The sequence below is a fragment of the Polyodon spathula genome, chromosome 6 (genome assembly GCF_017654505.1).
Source record: "Polyodon spathula isolate WHYD16114869_AA chromosome 6, ASM1765450v1, whole genome shotgun sequence".
NCBI classification, from domain to species: Eukaryota; Metazoa; Chordata; class Actinopteri; order Acipenseriformes; family Polyodontidae; genus Polyodon; species Polyodon spathula.
The window spans coordinates 27,359,881-27,382,433 of NC_054539.1; the positions used below are offsets into that span (position 1 = coordinate 27,359,881).

Genomic DNA, 22,553 nt, shown 5'->3' on the forward strand with positions numbered 1-22,553 from the left:
TCTAATTTACAATCATAGCCAGGTGCAGGGGATAATTACTACTAAAACAATTAACACATTTTTTTTTTTTTTTTTTTGCAGGGAGGATTAACCCCCTTCATGCTGTGTTACTAATTTTATATATATATATATATATATATATATATATATATATATATATATATATACATACATACATACATACATACACACACACACACACACACACAGTATTTTGTGCATGTCTTACTATCTTGTGGTCACGATATAAAATAGCTATCTTGTGCACATCAGATAGTAAGTCATGCTCACAAGATAAGTATTTTTTTCTCTCATGTCCCCTCCTGGGCTCCGTAGTTTTCTGGTAGTCAAGCTTAGTTTGTGTCATAAGCACTGGGAATATGTCACATGAACTACATGCAAGATAACATGTAACAGAAAACATTCAAATGGGATGTAAACTTTTCTACATTTTGTGTGGTTATTTTACATTCTGTATTTAATTATCTGCTTACATTTAAACGGAATATGGAGAAAAAAAAAAAACTAATTGGAGACTTAGCAAACTAAAACAATACTTTCAAATTTCCAACACAGCCAAACTACCAAGTTAAACACAAGAAACTAAATAAAAGACCAATAGTTCAATATCGCATGATGAAAGCATGGTATAGTATAGGTCACCATGGTACACAGAAAGCTATGGCAAAGCAAAGTAAAAGCAATAATAATTTTAAAAAAGCATAATAGTAGCACTGGAAAAACATGTGAAACTACCGTTATTATAAACTTTTTTCATAAGGGTTGCATGTTGTGTTAAAAGTTTAAATCACTCTTAAAAGATATGCCTAAATTACATCCTGGAATGATGATCAAGACAAGAAATGTACAGAACAAAAATTAAATGTGAATAAAAACAAACAGATTTGCATGCAAATATTGCTTCTTGTTAGTGCGCTGCTATCAGTAACAAACTTAATCTAGTTTAACTGCTGATTCCATGATAGTACCGCGTTTGGGCGCATTAAGTAGAGTAAACTAAGCACACTTATTGTTCTGCTGTTTATATTTTATCTTTTCATTTGACACAGGAACTTATGTGGGATGAGTTGGGGTCCTATTATCTGTAAGGACAGGGGCCTGCCCTTTCCCCTATGGGAAAATCACAGGCAAATCAAACTTTCTGTAGTACATGTGTTAGCTGGGCAATTGGCCCACTGTGGAAAATGAGGCCCAGGTAGTGACAGGTTAAAATGATCTACACGCGAGTCCAGCTGATTCAATATCTGATACACAAGTTCTATTTTAAATCATATTGACAGAGTAACAATATACACCTCTTACTAGATCAGTAATCTCTGGGTACTTCTATGCCTAGTTTGCAAATCAACTCTGTTTGCCAGACCAGCACTTAAACTGCTGAGGGGACAGTGTGAAAAACTTTATAACAGTTTAATGTTCAGTCCCTAACAATTTTGCTCTTACCATACATTTTTTATGTATTAATCTATTTTTTAAATGAGGACCATTACTTCCGTAAATGAGTAGACCCAATAATTAGTTGTATGGAATTGTTTTATGTTTTTATTTCAGCACAAGGATATTTACAAAATGGACAGACTTTTTTTTAGCATATCTAAAAGCGACAAAAAAAGGAAAAAAACAACAAAAAAATATGATTTCAGGAAAATATAAAGCAGACAAGATGGAAGATGAGACCTTTACATATTTGTATTTACAATACAGAATCAAAAAGAGTTTCAGTAAAGAAAGGTTTACCACTTGTCTTGTTCATTTTAACATTGTTTTTTGTAATTTTGTTGTCCCCCCATGCCTAAAAATTAAAAGGCCATTTACATGAGGTCTGAAGAAACAATAATATATAAAACAGAACAGATTGACAGTTATTACAAAAAAAAAAAAATTGTGTAAAAATATATTTAAAAAACAGCTTTAATGGTTTATATACACATGTGCAAGATCCTATACAAATTGTCAAACACTTTAAAAGCATACCCCCTGAAAAAAGCGCATCATTTACATATAGCTTTATATATTTATGTACAAAAAAATGGCAAAAAAACGCCAAGGTTAAAATTACAAAGCCAATGCTTGGGAGTTGTGTAAAGCAATGAACACTACTGTTAATGGATATGTGACATCTTTACACAAGCAGTGGTGTATATTTTCCTTTCCATTCTTGTCTTTTCTTCTTGAATATCTGTAAGGGTTTCATCTGTAAAGTTTAACATGGACAATTTATTTTTAGCTTCCGTTAAGACTGATTTGTCTCTTTGATCTCTGAGGGTACATTGCCCGCATCTCTGTCTCCACAGATTTTCTTTTCAACGGGCATGTAATCTTTAGAGACTTCTTTGTGCCACTCTCTGTGGGAGTCACCTCCAGCGGACTATTACATTTGTCCTCTGTTTTCTCATGTTCGAAAACTGCTTGGAGTGCCTTGGGGAGCTTGATATCAGGCTCCATTTTCATAACTTGGGACAACCCTTCCGCTCTCTGAAGCAAAGCTTGCAAGGACTTTATAAAGAAAGAGAATCATGTTAGTGCTATTGCATGTTTTGGTTGCAGAAAAAGTTAAACCTCTTATAAAATAAAAGGAGCATGTTCTAAACTCTAAACAATGTGCATCAATGCTTTAAAAACAAAGCAAATAAGTTGGTACAGCATTGTTAAAGTTAATGAAAATTCAGTTTTAAATTGATATACAGTCAGTGCTTCCTTATTTTTTCACAATTTAATATTTCACAGTTAGTTGTTTTGTTACACTGACCAGACTTAAAGCACTACTACACATTAAGAACAAGAAATGTATTACATGAACTGGAATCTCCTACCTTCATGACTGTGCTGGCCTGCTTGGCCATTCCAGGCGCAGAAGCCAACACATTTGTCATTATGACATCTAAAGAAAAAAAAAAAAAGAAAAAAAAGATTTGTTTTTGGTAACTGGTATAATAGGCATAGAGAGCTTTACATTTCAAACAAATACTGGACGTACAGTGCCCAAATAACACACCATCTGCATGCAATCGCTTGCAGTTGCAGATTGTCCATCATTAGGCCATTACTGAGGTTGACAGTGTGAGCTGACTTAAAGGAGCATTATTTATTTATTTATTTATTTAAAATACACATTTTCTGACTGTTTAATAGCTTCAGTATTGTCACTGCTCTACTATTTGTTGTGCATTTTTCATTTTGAATTTGTAAAAGGTACTGTAAATGAGATATAATTTATGTTTGAATTAATTTTGGTATATTTGGTATATTTAACCCTATTTGTGTTTTCATTTGAAGCACCGTACTTACTTAAATAGCAAGTGCCAGACCAAATCAGAAACCTGTCTGACTTTGCCTCAGATAATAAGGGATACTCAGAGAAGGGTAGATTTGGTTTAATAAAATGAGGCCATTGTAATATAGATGGAGAAGGCATCTTCTGTTGGCCATTGTGTTGTACTGTACCAGGATAGGTTCCTAGTTCACTTGACCAGTAGGGGAGAACGTAGCTGCACTTGTGAAGTTGAAGATGTTTAGTGTTAAATTCGTGGTTAGCACTAAATTAAACAGGGATGATCAGTTATGAAACACTTGTGTGGGAACTTAATGTCGCAGTTCAGTCTTACAGTTTCAAAAAGTTAGAACTGAGGAAATGAAAGACAGAAATGAAAAAAAAATGTTACAGTACTACGATAAGTAAACTTACCAAGACAAAATTTACAGATTAACTTTTAAATGTTCTAAAGTTTTGCTCCAACACTCCATATACTGTATATCAGCTGTATTCCAGTATTATGTATTGTTGCACATGTAGATTTTTAGCCAGGTTATCATCAGCCAAGGGACTGTTCGGATTTTACTATCCCAACACCAAATTCTTTGGACATATTTAAGAGATAATCATATGAACACACACTCCTGCCAGAATAAGCAAAAAAAATAGTTTCCTGTTTATTATGCTTCAATAGTGGTCATTTACACAGAAGCACCCATAAATATGTTGGAGAGTGGAAGCTGGGTTTCCCATCAAATCACTTCCCAACGTTCACGTCAGTCCAAATTTTGTGCTGGAATGTATTTATTTTCCTAAGTCTGATGTACCTGGCAATGTTGCCAGCATTCTTGATTGCTTACTCCTAATAAAAAATTGATTGACATATTACAAGCCTAGCTAATCGTAACCACGGTTGGATCCAAGAGAAGTACAAAATGATATTGATGGTAGCAACTGATAAGAACTGAACTACAAATGAGTTAGGACATCCATGACTTCCATTAAACCCAATACAAGAACTTTGGGTAATAAACAATGTACTAATTTTAGTACAAACGATTAGTTTTTTTTTTCTTATGATTGAATGTTGATAGATATGAATAAAGTCTGAGGTTTAAACACGCAAGTCATTTAGGGAACACCTTTGTTCTCTAATGAATCTGAAAGGAACACCACTATATTTGGAAAGCAAGAGATGTAGGTTTCTTCACATCACAATCCTAAAAGTGTATATTTGAGACCCATTGTTATACAACACTACAAATTATAAATAAATAAAACAGAAGAGATACAAATAGCTTACTAAGAGTAAGAATTGATTAAACGAGGGCATATAAACTCATACTCTAACTTTAACCGAGATCTAACGGTTGGAAAAGGGCGAGAAGCTGTCAGAAATACTGGTGGACTCCACTGGTTCGAAACACAAGATGTGGTCTATGACAATTACAATTGTGAATTTAAGTCATCAGTTGCTTTTTGCAAAGAAAAGAGTTTGACTCATACCAACAGAAAACAAAAGTAGCAGGTAGGCCTTGTGGCTATGTGTTTTACTTGGAGCCACAGACACTTACATTTTCTATGCAAATTTAAAAATGATTTAAGTGTGTGCAGTATATATAAGGTACTGTATAGTATCACATCATGTCAATGTGGCACCAGGGTTTATTTTGTGTTATTTGTGTACTAAGTAGGCTGTGGTAAAAAAAGAAGATACACTAAAATCATTTGGTAATGTGTACAATGCAGCAGCATGATTTATTTTGTGTTAATGGTAGCCTTTGCGCTTAATTAAAAAGAAAGTGTGAGTTATATTTTTACTGAGGACAAAACTTTAATTCAGCCTTATGATGTATACATCTAAAATGAACTGAGCACTATGGAATGTGCTGGTGCTTGTTTTTATTTATTTACTTATTTATGTTTAAATCTGTCACCTTTGTGGAAACCCCCTCTGTTTAGTGAGAGACAACCATACTCTCTCCTCCCCTAACCAAGAGAAATAACTAAACCTTGAATAACTAAACTAAAATTCCAAGTCATCATCAATGTCCATCACACCATAAAGCATGTTCAAAAAAAATACAGCTTGCATCCATCTCTTAATAAGCTTTATTTAAGGCAACAAACAAGAAAAAATCATGCTTATGATGATAATGTTTGATTTAAGTAACTGAAATTAGAAGAATTCTATTGTACTGTATCATCAAATCATTGCATGTATAGCAATCCAAGGCCTTTTAAAATATACTTCCCCTGAATGATTTTCAATGAACTGTTTGGAGTCCAGGTTCTTCCCAATTGAAGGTCTGTATTCTCAACCTGAATACTGCTACAGTAAATACTAAAATATCCTTGGACCAGTCACTGGGGCCTGAATTAAATCAAAGTATATGGCAGCACCATAGCTATAATGGTCACAGCACTAACATAATTTTGATTTAATCCAGACCTGGAGCGAATCAATATTTGGAGAGTACACTTTCACTTCAGAATCTTCCTAACATACCAAGATACTGAGTGAGAAAGCAAGGTGTCCCTTAAATTCAATGTGGCAGGTCTCTCTCTAACCCTTCCAGGATTTAAAAAAACAAACAAACAAACAAACAAACAACCTCTTCTCATCATTATATGGGGACATATGGAAGATGCAAATGCATTCCCTCACCATATAAAGCAATGGAAAAATTGTGAAATCTGTTTCATTGAAAAATATGTGTATGTCTAAAACAAAAAAAATGTCTTTTTTTTCAGCTACTTAACATATCATGCATGTATGGTTGTTGGTGGTATAGCAGCATTTGTACTTGGTTTCTTAAGTATGCTGTCATTATTTAAACAGTCAGCACTCGGATAACCGTTACCCAGATACACATCGCGTTTTACCGCCCTTGTATTAAGAATAAAATCAATCCCCATTATATACACGTACCAAATTAATGCACTTGCCCGTCACATGCGATTTCCGACTCAGTCACCAGTTTTCTGATAAAAAGCCCATCTCTTCAATGTTGAATTTATCCAATATATTGATATTAAATTTTATTTGATAGCAATATGAAATATCAAATGGGGGTGGCTTATTTCTCTACACCTGTAGAATTATTACCACATGAATGGGGGCTTTTGAATAACTTAGTCATAAGAAAAAATATAATATTTTTTTTTTTATTTAAAAAAAAAAAAAAAAAAATATATATATATATATATATATATATATATATATATATATATATATATACACACACAGAGTTCACTGCTTTATAAGAATCACATCCTTCTCGGTTGTTTTTATTCTTATAAGCGGTTGATTCTGAAAAGCGGACCGATATGTTTACTGTGAAGTGGTACAGAGTCAGTATGTTAGTAAGAGAATGAGAAGAGCTTGTTCCCAGCAGTGTAATAGGCTGACCACTAAATGTCACGAGTTCCTGCACTTATGCACGTCTGCGAAAAATCCACAGCTGCTTTTCCTTAACGAATTAAGGATAATGGTCAGTTGGTTAACTGCTTGTTAAAGTTAATGACACCTCGATAAAAAAGGTCTTAGCCGACAGCTTTGTGGTGGCGGTAAAGTCATTTGAATTAAAATGACATTACAGTACAGTATTTTACTCTCAAGACTACCACTGTATTTAAGCATCTGTGGCTTATTTATTTTCAGTTGCGATGCAGAGGAGATGAAAAGCTCAGCAATCCCCAATATATATATATATATATATAAAAATTATTCAGACCCCTGACCAATTTTCTCATATTACCAAATTACAAATGGTACACTGAAATGTCGTTCTGTTTGATATTTTATTTTTAAACACTGAAACTCAGAATCAATTATTGTAAGGTGACATTGGTTTCATGTTGGGAAATATTTTTAAGAAAAATAAAACTGAAATAGCTTGCTTGCATAAGAAGCTCCCAGTTTGCACCAATGAAAGAAATTGCCCTGACGAGGACACAATTACCTTACCATTGGCCTCCACCTGTGAACCATTAAAGTTGCCGTCACATTTTCTGGATAAAAACCCCACTGTTGAAGGATCATTGGTAAGGCTGTGAATCTGAAGGAAAATGAAGACCAAAGAGCATTCTACAGAAGTTAGAGATAAAGTAATACAAATACATAGATTACGGAAAGGGTACAAAATAATATCCAAGTGTTTGGATATCCCAGTGAGGAGAGTTGGATCAATAATCAGGAAGTGGAAGCTGCATCACACCACCCAGGCACTGCCAAGAAAAGGCCGTCCCTCAAAACTGAGCGCTCAAACAAGGAGACTTGTGAAAAAAAGCCACAGAGAGGCCAACAATCACTTTGAAGGAGCTACAGAGTGGCTGGGAGTGGAGTAATGGTGCACCAGTCAACCATATCATGAGCTCTGCATAACACTGGCCTGTATGGGAGGGTGGCAAGAAAGAAGCCGTTACTCAGAAAGTACCATCTGAAAGCACGTCTGGAGTTTGCCAGAAATCATGAGACTGACCCAGCTGCAATGTGGGAAAAGGTTTTGTGGTCAGATGAGACCAAGATAGAGCTTTTTGGCCAAAACTCAAAGCGCTATGTGTGGCGCAAACCTAACACTGCCCATGCCTCAAAACACACTATTCCTACAGTGAAGTATGGTGGTGGCAGCATCATGCTGTGGGGATGCTTCTCATCAGCAGGGACTGGGCATCTTGTTACAATTGAAGGAAGAATGGATGGAGCATAATACAGGAAAATACTGCAAGAGAATCTGCTTCATTACGCTAAAAAACTGACGCTTGGGAGGAAATTCACCTTTCAGCAGGACAATGATCCCAAGCACAAGGCCAAAGCAACATTGGAGTGGCTCAAGAACAAGCATCGTCCAACCAACCTGGAACAAATCTGCCAAGAAGAATAGGCCAAAATCACTCCGACACTGTGTGCAAAGCTGGTGCATACTTACCCCAAAAGACTTAAAGCTGTTATTGCAGCGAAAGGTGGCTCTACCAAAATATTAATGTGTGGGGGTTGAATACTTATGCAAGCAAGATATTTCAGTTTTTTATTTTCCTTACAAATATTTCCCAACATAAAACCAATGTCACCTCACAATAACTGATTTTTAGTTTAACTGTTTTAAAATAAAATATCTAACAGAACGAAATTTCAATGTACCATTTGTAATTCAGTAATATGAAAAAATTGGTTAGGGGTCTGAATACTTTTGCAAGGCACTGTGTGTGTGTGTGTGTGTGTGTGTGTGTGTGTGTGTATGTATGTGTATATATATATATATATATATATATATATATATATATATATATATATATATATATATATATATATACCTCCAATGTTTGATTATTTTTATTTTATTGTTTTTTTTTTTTTTACTTAGTTTGAGACATTAATTGTTTAATTCATTATTAATGTTTTTGGAATTACTTGGCGGCAGCACTTACAGCCCAGAGGTGACAGAGTTAGGAGTACAGAGAGCAGTAGGCATGGTGTGAGATTTGTGGAGCACAAAAGTAAAATACAAAAAAATATGTATGAGAAAGGGCAGCAAAGTCCTCTTGGTGCACGGAAAACAAGTTTCCTGAGAAGGAGCTAAGAGTCCTTAAGGCTGAGGTCACAGCATGAAAAACCTCAATCAACATGTTTTATGTATATTAACGTGCCCTTTTCAGCATGCCATCTATAAATGTGCCTACCACTCTGGAAAAGGTGGATTGAGCTATCCCTCCACATTCCAACTGTGCAGAGAACACGGCACTTTCACATGTACAAGGACAGCGGCCCCTAGATTGACGCTGGGGTCTACCTCATCCCTCAATTCAACTATTAGGTCTAGGATGACCTGCGTAGTGAGACGATAATGCTTTAGCACAACATTCTCCAATTCCCAAACAAAGTGGCCCTGGGATTGAAAATGCAGGGTATTTTTCTTCATCTTGCCAAGTGTCACCACATCAGGAAGTATACCACAGCAGCCATCCTGAAGCCAGTGAAAGGGCTCTGCAGGAGTGTGCTTTTATAAAGCTCTTAATTACTCACTTTTACAATGGTTTGTATCTAGATCCCACCCAATTCCATCCTCTCTTCTTCTGAATGCATTTCAATATAATTTTAATGGATTAATGATGACAAAGTGTAAATATCATAGCAGGTGCAGAACGCCAGGTGAACACCATTCTTTACATATGCTGCTGAAACACGATTTGGGGGTGTGGGGGGTGGGGTGGGGTGGGGGGTGGAAGTATGAAGGAGCCTCAGAATTGAACTGCGGGTTTAAGCGCTGGGGTTCACATTTAACACAAATAAATAAATAACAGTGCTCACAGAGCAAAATAAAATGGTTTAACAAAACAAGTCACAAACACAGAAACAAAATAACCGGCTCAAGGGCCAAAATAAAGGTTCAAACAAACGACTAAAACAGTTGTAGGCTGAGTACTAGCCTTCATTACAAAGTTTCAAAATACTAACCGCAAACACTCAGTGTAAACACTCACCAAACTACTTTCTCCCAAACACCATGTGGCTGGAGCCAAATTAACCATTAAATCATTCAATTAGGCTCCATCCACATTCACACATCTATTTGGCAGGGATAGCAAACTAACCCCATCCCTGGCAATCGCCACCAACACACAAACCATACAATGTATTTTAAACAATACATTTTAAATTATAATAAAATATTTACAAGCAGGGCCCTGCCCTGCCACACAACCGCAAATCACTTTGCACATATCCTTACAGCTAACTGGTATTACAGTTGTAAGACAGTTTAAAGTATCTAGTATTAGTGAAATACCTTGTATAATAAAAATGAAGCTTGTAGATATTAAAGAGACTGCATTAAAGCATGAGTCTCCAATCCTGGTTCTGGAGGGCTGGTGTCCCTCCTGGTTTTGTGCTGCTAATTAGAAGATGAATTGGTCCAATTAATTAATTTAGGGTACAGTTAGAACAAAAACCAGGAGGGACACAGACCCACAGGACCAGGATTGGAGACCCCTGAATTAGAGGCAATATTTTAGTAAACCCGATATTTCAATTTAATTTTTTGGGGGTACATCCTGCTGTAGGTCACGGTGATGTTAAGTGTAAAATATGCTGTCCTGTGTTCTTTTTCTTCATTTTCTTCAGACAGAGATGTGACTGATGATGGAAAGACAACATTTCTCTTATGGACAGACACATTTTGTTAAAGGGAAAAATGAAAATGTGAATTGTGAAAAGTTAGGGTTTACAGAATGTTTGGCTAAACCAGTCTCTGCTGCATTACAATACAGAACTCAAGAGTGGAATAGTCTCTAAGAACTGTATTACAGGTACAAGATTAACCACAGTATCCTCTTAAACAGATAAATGATATTAAGCAATCCGTGATTTTAATATCTCCAGAATATGAAAAATATTCCAAGAATTTAGTGCATTCGCAATGATAATTATTCAGATCCCCGAGTTCAAGAGTAAAATTTACCATACCTGTAAAAAATTGGGAAACTTGAAATAAATAACTGGTATATTGTTGTTGACTGAAAAGTCTGTGAAATCAGTGAAAAGTTGTTTCTAATGTGTAAAAATGCAAGATAAATAAGAGGCTCACTGATGTTTCAGGACTTGCTAAATAAGCAAAAAGTATTGCTATTTTTACTGGACCTAGCATAGATATTAAATCTTTCATATAAACATTTCATATTAAGAAAACTCTGGAGATGTGGATTGTGTTGCCCTATGTTGTCTACTATTTAGGGTTAAGTGAATTTAACAAAAAATCTATGAATGTGTTTAATGAGACTTTTTAAACTTGTTTTCCGAGTTTGAGAAACCCTGTCCTATATCGATGATTAAGAAGTGAGACACCTGGTGGATAAGAAGTGCCATGACTTCACCCTGAAATGAATTGTTACCATGAAACACAGAACCTTTAAAATGAATAGAAATTATGAATTTCCTTATTGTAAAAGTTAACTGAAAAACAAATTGGTTGAAGAATCATTTTAATAACAGATCTTGCAGACATATGAGTGGTTGAAGTATGTTTTCTCAATAAAATTGAAATGTTTACTAATAATAATAATTTTTATTTTTATATAGCGCCTTTCATAGTGGACATCACAAAAGCACTTTACAAGACATGACACTAGGGTGTGTGAACAATGAATCAGCTGCAGAGTCACTTACAACAGCGTCTCACCCCAAAGACTGAGAACAAGGAGGTTAAGTGACTTGCTCAGGGTCACACAATGAGTCAGTGGCTAGGATTTGAACCGGGTACCTGCTGGTTACAAGCCAGTTTCTTTAACCACTGGAACACACAAAATAATTAAAATATTTTCCTTTAATTATTGTATAACATGCTTAAAATGCTTGTAACTGTAATTTAGGAGAATGAAACTGAAATTATTTGTTTATGATCAATATAACTGAAGTTAAAACAAAATGAAGTTTTGTTTTATAAATGGTACGAATCCTGTTACATCGCTACCTATGTTAAATGACACACATTACTTGTCTAAAAGTAAGCATCATTCAAACTCTAAACCAATGAAAGGACTGATTTCGGTCAGGGTTTAGCTTCCTGTTTTACCTGGAAAGGATTGGATTGCCAAAGTAAACCCCTGTATTTAAAGTGAAACAAGCATGAACTTGTTCTCTTTATCTTGGATTCAGATTCATCTCACAATGAAGTAACCACAGAGCCTTTGCTTGTACGGTGCTTTAATCGAAGTGCCATAAAGCCGACATCATCCCAAGATGTTGACTCCACATCAAACTGCAACTTTCCGTGTTTCGAAGACCAACTGCATTTCAACTTTGTTTTTCAACAACAAACACATCTCCAAAATAACTATTACATTTCAAAGACTTGCAAAAACAATTACTTTGATGAACAACTGAAACAAGAGGAGACTTTAAATGAACTGATGATACTGTGTGCATTTGAACACAACATCAACATCGGAACCATTTAAACATTGATTGAGTTTACCTACAAGGTTTTGAATTAACTCTAGATTACAACTTAATACTACAGACGAACTGAACTTGTTGAAACAGAAAAGGAGTCTTCATCCAACACAACAGACACTGCCTAACCCAGTTACTGTAAGTAATGCGCGCGAATCCTACGGTCACATGTACACTAGTGCCTATACTTAATTCTGTTACCGTGATTTCTAACATGAACCTTAATAAAAACTTATTAATTTGTTTGTGATTATAATTTAACACACATATAATTAAGTGTGTTAATTATTATATATAATATATATATATAATATATATTTATATATATATATATATATATATATATATATATATACACACACACACATACACACACACACACACACACACACACAGAGCTCTGGAAAAAATTAAGAGACCACTGCAAAATTATCAGTTTCTGGTTTTACTATTTATAGGTATGTGTTTGGGTAAAATTAACATTTTTGTTTTATTCTATGAACTACTTACAACATTTCTTCCAAATTCCAAATAAAAATATTGTCATTTAGAGCATTTATTTGCAGAAAATGACAACTGGTCAAAATAATAAAAAAGATGCAGTGTTATCAGACCTCGAATAATGCAAAGAAAATAAGTTCAGATTCATTTTTAAACAACACAATACTAATGTTTTAACTTAGGAAGAGTTCAGAAATCAATATTTGGTGGAATAACCCTGATTTTCAAGCACAGCTTCCATGCGTCTTGGCATGCTCTCCACCAGTCTTTCACATTGATGTTGGGTGATTTTATGCCACTCCTGGTGCAAAAATTCAAGCAGCTTGGCTTTGTTTGATGGCTTGTGACCATCCATCTTCCTCATGATCACATTCCAGAGGTTTTCAATGGGGTTCAGGTCTGGAGATTGGGCTGGCCATGACAGGGTCTTGATCTGGTGGTCCTCCATCCACACCTTGATTGACCTGGCTGTGTGGCATGGAGCATTGTCCTGCTGGAAAAACCAATCCTCAGAGTTGGGGAACATTGTCAGAGCAGAAGGAAGCAAGTTTTCTTCCAGGACAACCTTGTACTTGGCTCGATTCATGTGTCCTTCACAAAGACAAATCTGCCTGATTCCAGCCTTGCCGAAGCACCCCCAGATTATCACTGATCCTCCACCACATTTCACAGTAGGTGCGAGACACTGTGGCTTGTAGGCCTCTCCAGGTCTCCGTCTAACCATTAGACGACCAGGTGTTGGGCAAAGCTGAAAATTGGACTCAGAGAAGATGACCTTACTCCAGTCCTCTACGGTCCAATCTTTATGGTCTTTTGCAAACCTCAGCCTGGCTCGTCTTTGCTTCTCATTGCTGAAGGGCTTTTTTCTAGCTTTGCACAACTTCAGCCCTGCCCCTAGGAGCCTGTTTCAAACCGTCCTCGCCGTGCACTTCACCCCAGCTGCCGTCTGCCATTCTTTTTGTAGGTCACTTGATGTCATCCTACGGTTGCTGAGTGACATTCGAATGAGTTGGCGGTCATCCCGGTCAGTGGAGAGTCATTTTCGCCCTCTGCCGGTCTGTAGCTTTGTTGTCCCCAATGTGTGCTGCTTGACCTTGTTCTTATGAACCGCCGTCTTTGAAATTTTAAGGATGGAAGCAACCCGATGCTCACTGTATTCCTCTGCCAGTAAAGCCAGAATTGAACCCTTCTTTTCCTCATTCAAAACTTTCCTTTTCAACTCTTTGGGCATGGTCAATAGTTATTTTTTTATTTCAATTACTTTTGAGGTACTACTAGCACTGTTTCGCCATCCAGCTGGTCCTATTGCAAGAGGATAGTGATGACCACAGGAGTGTTTTTTATACTTTTCCTTGTTAAATAAGATTTGGTTCAGGTGATCCCCTAATCAGTACCTCACTCAGTAGAATGAGGTATGCCTGTGTTGGAATTCAACAGACATTGGAATGGAATGGCTGCCATACATGTAGAGATGCTGATTTAAGAAAAATTTGCAGTGGTCTCTTAATTTTGTGTGTTTTGTGTGTGTGTGTCTATATATATATATATCTGGTGTGTATATATAATGTGTGTGTGTGACAGGAAAATGCTCTGAGGTGACGTCAGGCCAGAAGCCAGAAGAATAACAAACCAGGTAACTGCAGTTCAAAGAAAGAGACGTGTGATGCGCCTTTTTATTTTTAACACAAAAAATAAATCAAATATTTGAACAAAAATAAACTCTGCTCACAGAGTGAAAATAAAAGGTTTTAAATAAAACAAATCACGAACGCAAAATAAACTATCCACACAGGTCAGGCTGGGCAGATTGCTGTCACTGATCCTCTATTTTATATTTCTCTCTCCTCCTGCCTCTGAACACCCCACCACAAGCAGGGAAAACTGCAGGGCTTTTATAAAGGTGACCATCTCCCGATTAGCAACAAATTAATCACTTAAATTTGGGAGAAGGCCACTTTCTGCACAGGATTTAAATGTGGATGGGGCTTCCAGGGCTCCCGGTACACACTGTAAGGCAGCGAAAATGCTGCAAGGGGAGCGGGTCTCCTGACCGCCCCCCCTTCCATGTGGCCAGCAGCTCCCCTTTGTGGGGCTCCGGCCACCCAATTTTCTGCTGCGAAAGTGCAGCTGGAGGAGCTGGTCTCTTGACCCCCCCCCCCCCCCCCCCCCCCCCCCCCCCCCCCCCCCCCCCTTCTTCGTGGCCGGCAGCACCCTCTGGTGGGCAACTGGCCGCGCTGCAATAGGGGTAGCTGGTCTCCTGACCTCTCCTCCCTTCATGGTTGGTAGCTCCCCTTTGTGGGGCTCTGGCCACCATACCTCCTGCCGCGAAAGTGTGGCTGGGAGAGCTGGTCTCCTGACCTTGACCTCCCCCCCCCCCATTCTTTGTAGCCGACAGCCCTCTTTTCTGAGTCGCCGGCCCCGGTGCTTCCTGCGGTACTGCAGGACTAGCAGCGGCCCCAGGCGAAGCAGAGCCAGGCAGCGGCCCCAGGCGAAGCAGAGCCAGGCAGCGGCCCCAGGCGAAGGAGGAACAGCATCAAATGTGGGATGGGCACACAGTCCTCCCACGGTGGTGGAGGCAGAACCAGCAGGTATTCTCCCTCTGCTGGTGAGTACCTGGGATGTGGACGTTCGGCCTTCCCCCTCTTGGGTCCTCCCACTCAGGCGCAGGACGTTCCGGCTCCTCCTGCTTGGGCCGCGGATGCACCTACTTCTCCCACCCCAGGTCCGTGTCCCCTCTCTGCCTCCTTCTCCTCACCTTTCCCCTCTCTCTCTCGGCCTGTGGAGGTGATGGGGTCTGCTGCTCCAGCAGCCAAAACCATCCGGACGCACCGTCCCCATTGAGTAGGCCTTCCAGAAGCAGGGGTCTTCATATGGGCAGTATGCCCAAACTCCCTGCACATGACGCACAGGGGGGCCCCTTCAGCCCACTACTGCTCAACTCGTCCTCACAGTATGGGGGTCCAGTGACCACCACCTCTTGCTCTACTGTTCTGGCTGCTGCTTCTTCCAGCTCCTTTTTCCTCCCATCCTCTCGCTCACTCCACACAAAATACAAAAAAAAAAAAAAAAAAAAAAACTGCAGTACCCCTTCTCTCTGGCCTGAGTCGGAGGTTGTGGTCAATCCCACGATGACACTACGTGTCACAGAAAATGGCTGAGCAGTGACATCAGGCCAGAATGAGTAACAACAAACAACCAGGTAACTGCAGTTCAAAGAAAGAGATGCGTGGTGCGCCGTTTTATTTTTAACACAAAAATTAATAAAATATTTGAACAAAAATAAACACTTCCCTGGGACAATTGATATATATATATCTATATATATATATGATATATATATATATATATATATATATATATATATATATATATATATATATATATGTGTGTTGAAAATCACAATCAAAATAACTGACAATAAACTGACCAATTGGAGAGTTATAACTTTGACCTGTTGTATATAAATATTGAATCGGAGTAAAGAAAAGATGAAACAAGTTATCAAGAAAACTATATAAACTTTTGTAGTTATTACCTTAATATTTTATTAAAATATCTTTATCTTTTATAATAATAATTTATAAGAAATAGAAAAGTAATATTAAGTAATAGAAAATAATATTAACTAATGTTTGTATATTACCAACATATTGGGGTGTGGCCTAGGGTATTGAGGTATTAGTGTTAAATATTATATATTCATAAATATGCACTACAATGTTCAGAAGTTTTCTTTTTGAGCATGGTCCCCCACAGACAGCAAGATAGAGTACTGGAAGTTACATGTACCAGTTCGTATAAAAATTCTAATTAGTGTAATAAATAAGATTATTTCAAATATCATACAGTAATTAATAAATAGTTAAGCCTTATAGTTCATATTAGTTCCACAAGGTTACATTTGTCCTCTCTGCTTTTCAAAAGAAGCTTATGAATGGGATCCTCCATGTCTTTTGCTGTTTTGACCACTATGTGCACTCAACCTGCCCCGAGACTGTTTTACTAACCATTCTTGCCAAGAGCTGAATGAACCAGCTTGCACAGGGAGGGAAGGGGAGTCATTGCAACATGGGGGCTCAGAGATTTAAAAACTTGAAATGGCATGTGTTGGGATTATCACATCACATCATGCTTGCATTCCAGAACCAATCTGTCATGGTTTCCATGCAACAACTTGTTTGAAATAAAATTTCTCAATCTTACCTTGTTCTGGATCGCTTGTTATTTTGTGTGGTGTAACTACTTGCTGGTACAATCCCTTAAAAACAAACACATTGTTACAAGAGAAAAACACATTACTTAACCTTTCTTTCTTATTATTGTGGGTTTAGTTACATTACTTAAATTGCACTGGGTGGAAAGTTATTCATTGCCAGATCATCAGATGGCACCAACATTATGTTAGAATGAATTAGTCCATCATTATTTAATCCACTAAAATCCGTTTCCCAACGCATGTTTTTTTTCAGATGTGCATTATTGAAGTGCATCACCTCATTTTAATATTACTGTAGCAGTAAAGAGCATACATGTGCAGCCACAAAAGGTCTGTAACAACTGCACTGGCCAGAAATCCTGTAACAGTCAAAACAGCTTGCAGATATTCACATCATGATATTAAACACACACATACAGCAGCCTTCAAAAGTTGGAAACAAATGATTTACAGCAAGACTAAGGGTGGGGATTGTATTGCCCTTGTCCTCACTCAGTCCCCTTACATACTAAAAACTCAGGTAACTGAATAGATAATCGTCACCTCTTTAAAAAACACGCTATAAATTGTAACAAGTAAAACATCTCAAGTAGAATAGTACCGCAAAATGTTCTCCCTTTTCTAGGAGCAGTACAACTGGGGATGGGAAGTTTGTTACCAGATAAATTCACTCAGACTACTTTCTCACAAAATATCTTGGTAACCTTGAATAGAAAATCGTCTATTTTAATGAACAATCTCTCCCACAAGTGCTATGGTATCCCAAATATGATCCACTTATTACCAATGCAGAATGACTGGGTATGATATTTTCTCTACATTTTACCATCAAGAATAGCTTTCTGGCTGAGGACTGCCAAGGACAACACTGCATTGAATAGTGTACCAATCTTGGCAGTAGTCAGAGTGAAGTTATCCGGCAACAAACTCCCCATCCCCAGTTGTACTGCTTTCCTAGAAAAAGGAAAACATTTCAGGGTACCATTCTACTTGTGAGATGTCTGCCCAATAAAATATTTAGCATATCCTTTAAAGAGACAATTAGCTATTCAGGGACACCAACATGTTTACTTAGTAAAGGGTCTGAGTGAGGAAAAAGGGGCAATACAATCCCCACCCTTACTTTTGCTGTAATTCATGTGTTGGCAATAAGACATTTTTATTGCTTTATGAATTACGTGGCCCAGCTTCTGCTAGTGAAAGCAGCAGTCCCCAGTGTGCCGCGGCTGCAGAGATGCATTTCACTTTTTGCTATCATATTTTAAAATCACAACTTTACATGACTTTGCATAGCCACTTAGATTTGCATTATCTTCAGTGAATACAACTATATCGTCATTCTTCCAAACAGAACATTGGAGAAAGCCTACCTTTTCCTGCAACAGAACTTTCGACAGCAACAACTCCGGCTGAAAATGTTATTTTGCGTCTCCATACTTGAACATGTATAATCTCTCTTTATACATGTATGTGGATTTATTATTAATTGACTTACTCCCCACATCACAACCATGATATGTAGAACATATCTTTCATACATATATAGACCTAATCAATCTACACACCACGTCAAAAACAAATGCGTCACATACTGGAGTGCACAGAGAGGCGTTTTCCTCATGTGGGTTCGCTTATACTTACACAGTACATTACTAAGGCCCTACTTATTTCACGCCCGTGAAAAACGGTACACGGACTGTGAAATTAATACTTCACCATGAAAACTGTCTATTTTGTGTACTTTTAACCTGCACTTAAATTTAAGTTATGTGTATCAGTCCAGGTTCCTCATACGATTATAAGCTTGTTTCAATTTCAAAAAGAAAACTGGACAGAATATATTGACTGACACTTAACAGCAGCAATTTTATAACCACTCTGGGCTCTCCTCACTGATTACATATTATTAGTTTGGCTCAAGGACAGACAGCTACAGTTGTGACTGATTTAAAACAAAATAATATGTATAAAATACATCAACAAAGCAGGTTACTCTTGATCTCTGCGACATCATATTCTACTTGTTAACAGACGCATATTCTCAGTAACTTTTAGAAGCAACAACACAGATTACGTTCTTGATTATTATCATTAACGTTACAAGCCTACTGTGTGTGTGTGTGTATATATATATCGTATTCTACTGAGGACTTTCCCGTTATGTTACAATACATTACATAACAATAATTTATTTTTTAGACACAAAGCTTGTAATTCAGACTTTTTGTACTGAATTTTAATGCTACAGTGCTAATTTGGATGCTGCGTTAGTGTATTATTTAGTGTGTTTTCACAATGGACACTTCAATTTATTACTTGCAGATTATGTAAAGCCATTTATTTAAGTGGACAAAAAATTTCACATGTTTATGTATTTTTTTAAATGTAGTGACTTTTACTCTAGCGTTTTTCACCTACAAATGTGTTTCATGATGTGCTTTTGCACTGCACACTGTAGCTTTAAAGTTGAATGCTTGTTTTGTGAAAATATTTGAAATGACGAAACAGTGGACATACTGCAGCAACTTTTTACCAGTCAAATATGTTAACTGCTCTTCTTGATTCTTTAGCATGCCTGTATGCTGTGCTCTACTTTTGAATTGTAAGCATGCCCAATTGTAAACGTAATCTGCATAATTGCAAGGGACCAGCAAAACAATTTGGATTATCAGGAATCTAGTGTAAATGCTTAGCGACAGTTTTTATTGAAGTTACAGTTAACATTGAAATAAATTTCAATTTCAGAACAATGAAAAGTATTATGTATTTTACTGAAAATACAGTTGGAAGTGAACTTTTAAAAAGTATACATTACAAATGAACTACACTTGCAATCTGCATGTCTCATTCTGATCAAGGGCATTTTTAAACCACTAAAAGCGCCCTCAACGTCAGGGTATTGAGCAAATTGGAAACACTGATGACTTGCAACCAGTTTGCTGTTCATAGGCCTGGAGTGTTCAGCATAAAGCCGATATCTGCAGTGGTACATTATCCACTGCCTCCACTTTTGTCTGCAAGGATATTGTGCGAAGTGCATCATAGGATCTGTAGTCCCAAAACAGCACTAAAATACACCCAGAGGCACTAATCTGGATGCAAGTGAATACATTTCCCAATATCCTTTACACTTAGCTGTTCAAAGTAGGGCAAAATTCTTCCCTGGAAGGGCCTAAAACTAATTTGCACTAACAGGGAATTTGTGTTAAGTGAATTCGTATTATACGTAGTGATTTACAATAAGTGACTGCAATGTTTGTCCAAGACATGTAGAAAATTGGAAAATAGTATTGGAAAATTCGTCTAATCCCATTTCGTTTTGTTTTACTGTATATTACTGTTTGTCATTTACTTTGGCCTATTGAGTAGAATTGAGCACATTTTGTATGTCTGTGGCAGTAAACTGTCCGTAAAAATCAGATTTAAAGACTTTCAGACTGAGTTAGCAAAGAACTTATTAAACAAGTGAATCACTGGACTGTACAGAAGAATACACACCATCATTTCCCGTTCAGCTTTCAACCTCCTCACTACATATGGGAGGATTTTTTTTGGATAGTGTTTGCGTCTGAGAACAGTCTCCAAAATATGTTCGTCCAACAAGTCATCAAGAGACTTGTTATCAGCATCTGAAAATGCACAGAAAAACACATTAACTGACATGCTAAATCAGGAAGATATTGCCCCAGCTTGTATGGAATTCAAAGCAACCCACACCATACATTTATTCCAGACGATCACCAGGTGAATATCTCCAATTACAATCACTCAATCTTGCCCATCCCATGGATGATGTTTCCAAAAAATGTGTATACTGTCTATATGGGCAGTTCTGGATTGTAATTGAATAACTTATTCTAATTTGATCGACTGTACAACAATACTGTACTTAAAATGAAAACAGGAATCAATGTAGAACAAAATAAAATAAACACATCCAAACTGATTTCTCAACATGTCATTGGAGATTATCCTACATAAGGTAAACTCAATATGTTGGCTTAAGGCTAAAAATGTGGACATCTCTTTCCTGCTTCTTACAAAAAGTAATGCAATTTGTGATTTGGTCCACTGTAGCAGATTTGTTGCATGTCACATTAAGTTACACATCTACAGGCCCTTCTTATGCTGTTATTCCAGGAGCAACGGGGAGGCTGTCTTGGTGGACACCCTGGTCAATGCAGCCAGAGCAGACAGTTATCACTCCCCTTCTGAAGGCAAAGAGATCCATCTGCCTTCTCATAACTGAAACCACAGAGAGAAGAAGAAGAAAAAAAGAAAAGAAAACCTACCATTTGTGGGCTGCTCTTCTGAAGCACCCTCCCAAGTTTCACCATTGATGGTAATATTCTCTTGAACAGCAGCATCAAAGTGCTGTAAAAATAAACAAGAAAATTATTAGCAAAGTATGTATTATTTACTTTAAAATACCATACCTGTAGGCCTGACCCCTTTCAGCCAATCCTTTCATTATAAGGATATTTTTGTGCAGGTTATATCTATTAGTCAAAAATGAAAGTAGAATTGGACACTACAGAGCGACTCTGGGGAGACTACGAAAAAGCAAACTACTGTTTCTAGTTTGTTTAGTGTTCAGACAAAAGCTGGCAAAGTTAGTCCCTAGATTTCAGGTAACAGACATAATTTTTGATAAAAGCAGATCCCCTCTGGAAAAAGTACATAATCCTACCTTTAAAAGCCTTTTGGAAGAAAACTTAATCTATGGGATTTGTATCATCAGCCGACTGGTTAACATGGGCAGCCCCACCGCAGATGACGATTCTTCTTATTCTTATTATTATTATTATTAAATGTATTATTCAAGTTTAAAAATAACATTTACAGTTCACAAACAAACATCTACAAATGAATGTACAAATATTTATCTGCGTTTCATGTAATAGATTATATTTTATAGGGCGAATTTATTTCGTGGCGGGGAGCCAGTTTTTTTTTGTATTGTTTTATTTTCGGGGTTTCAGAATAGATTCGTCGACAGACAGACTTATTTGGCGGCACCGGTTTAAAGAGCTGCTCAGGTGTAAACGGGTCTCAAATGATAAGAACATTTGAATCTAATTAACCCTAAAGCAGCTCAGAATTTTAGGTATAAACGCAGTAAATGACACTTAGTTTTCAGCCACACCCACATATCATGCAGTGTTCGTGTGATTTGTTTCCTAGGCTTCAATGCTCTATAAATAAAGCAAAATAATTACGTGCGTTTTTGCCTTTCTGTTTATTTTTAAAGAAACACATGACACCATCTATTTGAATCTGGATATTGTGCTCTGCGGCGGTTTAAAATACACTCACCAGCTGTAGTTCCTGAAGTAAATGATCCCTGGAAAACTGAGCTTTTCGGTCTTGCCCTCCCTTCAGCAGCCCTCGGTACTTTTCAAGGAGCTCTGCAACCGAGCGCTTCGAGTAACAATGGAGCTTGTGATCCCGCTCCTCTGATACCCCACCGTCGCCGGGAACCGTTGTAATAATATCCCCGTCCTTCAAATCCGACCCCAAATCACAGTTTATTTCTATTGGACTGGGATCGCCAGTTTCTGGAATTAGCGCCATTTTCTCAAATTTTTTTAAACATCGGTCCGGAAGCGGAA

At 37.3% G+C, this 22,553-nt stretch overlaps 1 protein-coding gene across 1 annotated transcript; it reads right to left on the bottom strand.

Annotated features, from left to right (window-relative positions):
• Nucleotides 1-1,545: 1,545 nt before the first annotated feature.
• LOC121317089 (kinetochore-associated protein NSL1 homolog) lies at nucleotides 1,546-22,536 on the bottom strand. Its single transcript, XM_041252685.1, has 6 exons — nucleotides 22,258-22,536; nucleotides 21,234-21,315; nucleotides 20,440-20,570; nucleotides 16,929-16,983; nucleotides 2,835-2,902; nucleotides 1,546-2,517 (listed from the first exon to the last, which is right to left on the bottom strand). Exons 1-6 carry the CDS (start codon nucleotides 22,513-22,515, stop codon nucleotides 2,245-2,247), a joined length of 867 nt encoding a protein of 288 aa, XP_041108619.1. The 5' UTR covers nucleotides 22,516-22,536; the 3' UTR covers nucleotides 1,546-2,244.
• Nucleotides 22,537-22,553: the final 17 nt, after the last annotated feature.

What these genes read in the sequence shown, in the direction of transcription:
- LOC121317089 (XM_041252685.1), bottom strand. Translation starts at nt 22,515, where the DNA reads ATGGCGCTAATTCCAGAAACTGGCGATCCCAGTCCAATAGAAATAAAC. An exon ending in TACTTCAGGAACTACAGCTG is followed by an intron (nt 21,316 to 22,257) that starts GTGAGTGTATTT and finishes TTATTTTTACAG; the next exon opens with CACTTTGATGCTGCTGTTCA. An exon ending in AGAAGAGCAGCCCACAAATG is followed by an intron (nt 20,571 to 21,233) that starts GTAGGTTTTCTT and finishes GTGCATTTTCAG; the next exon opens with ATGCTGATAACAAGTCTCTT.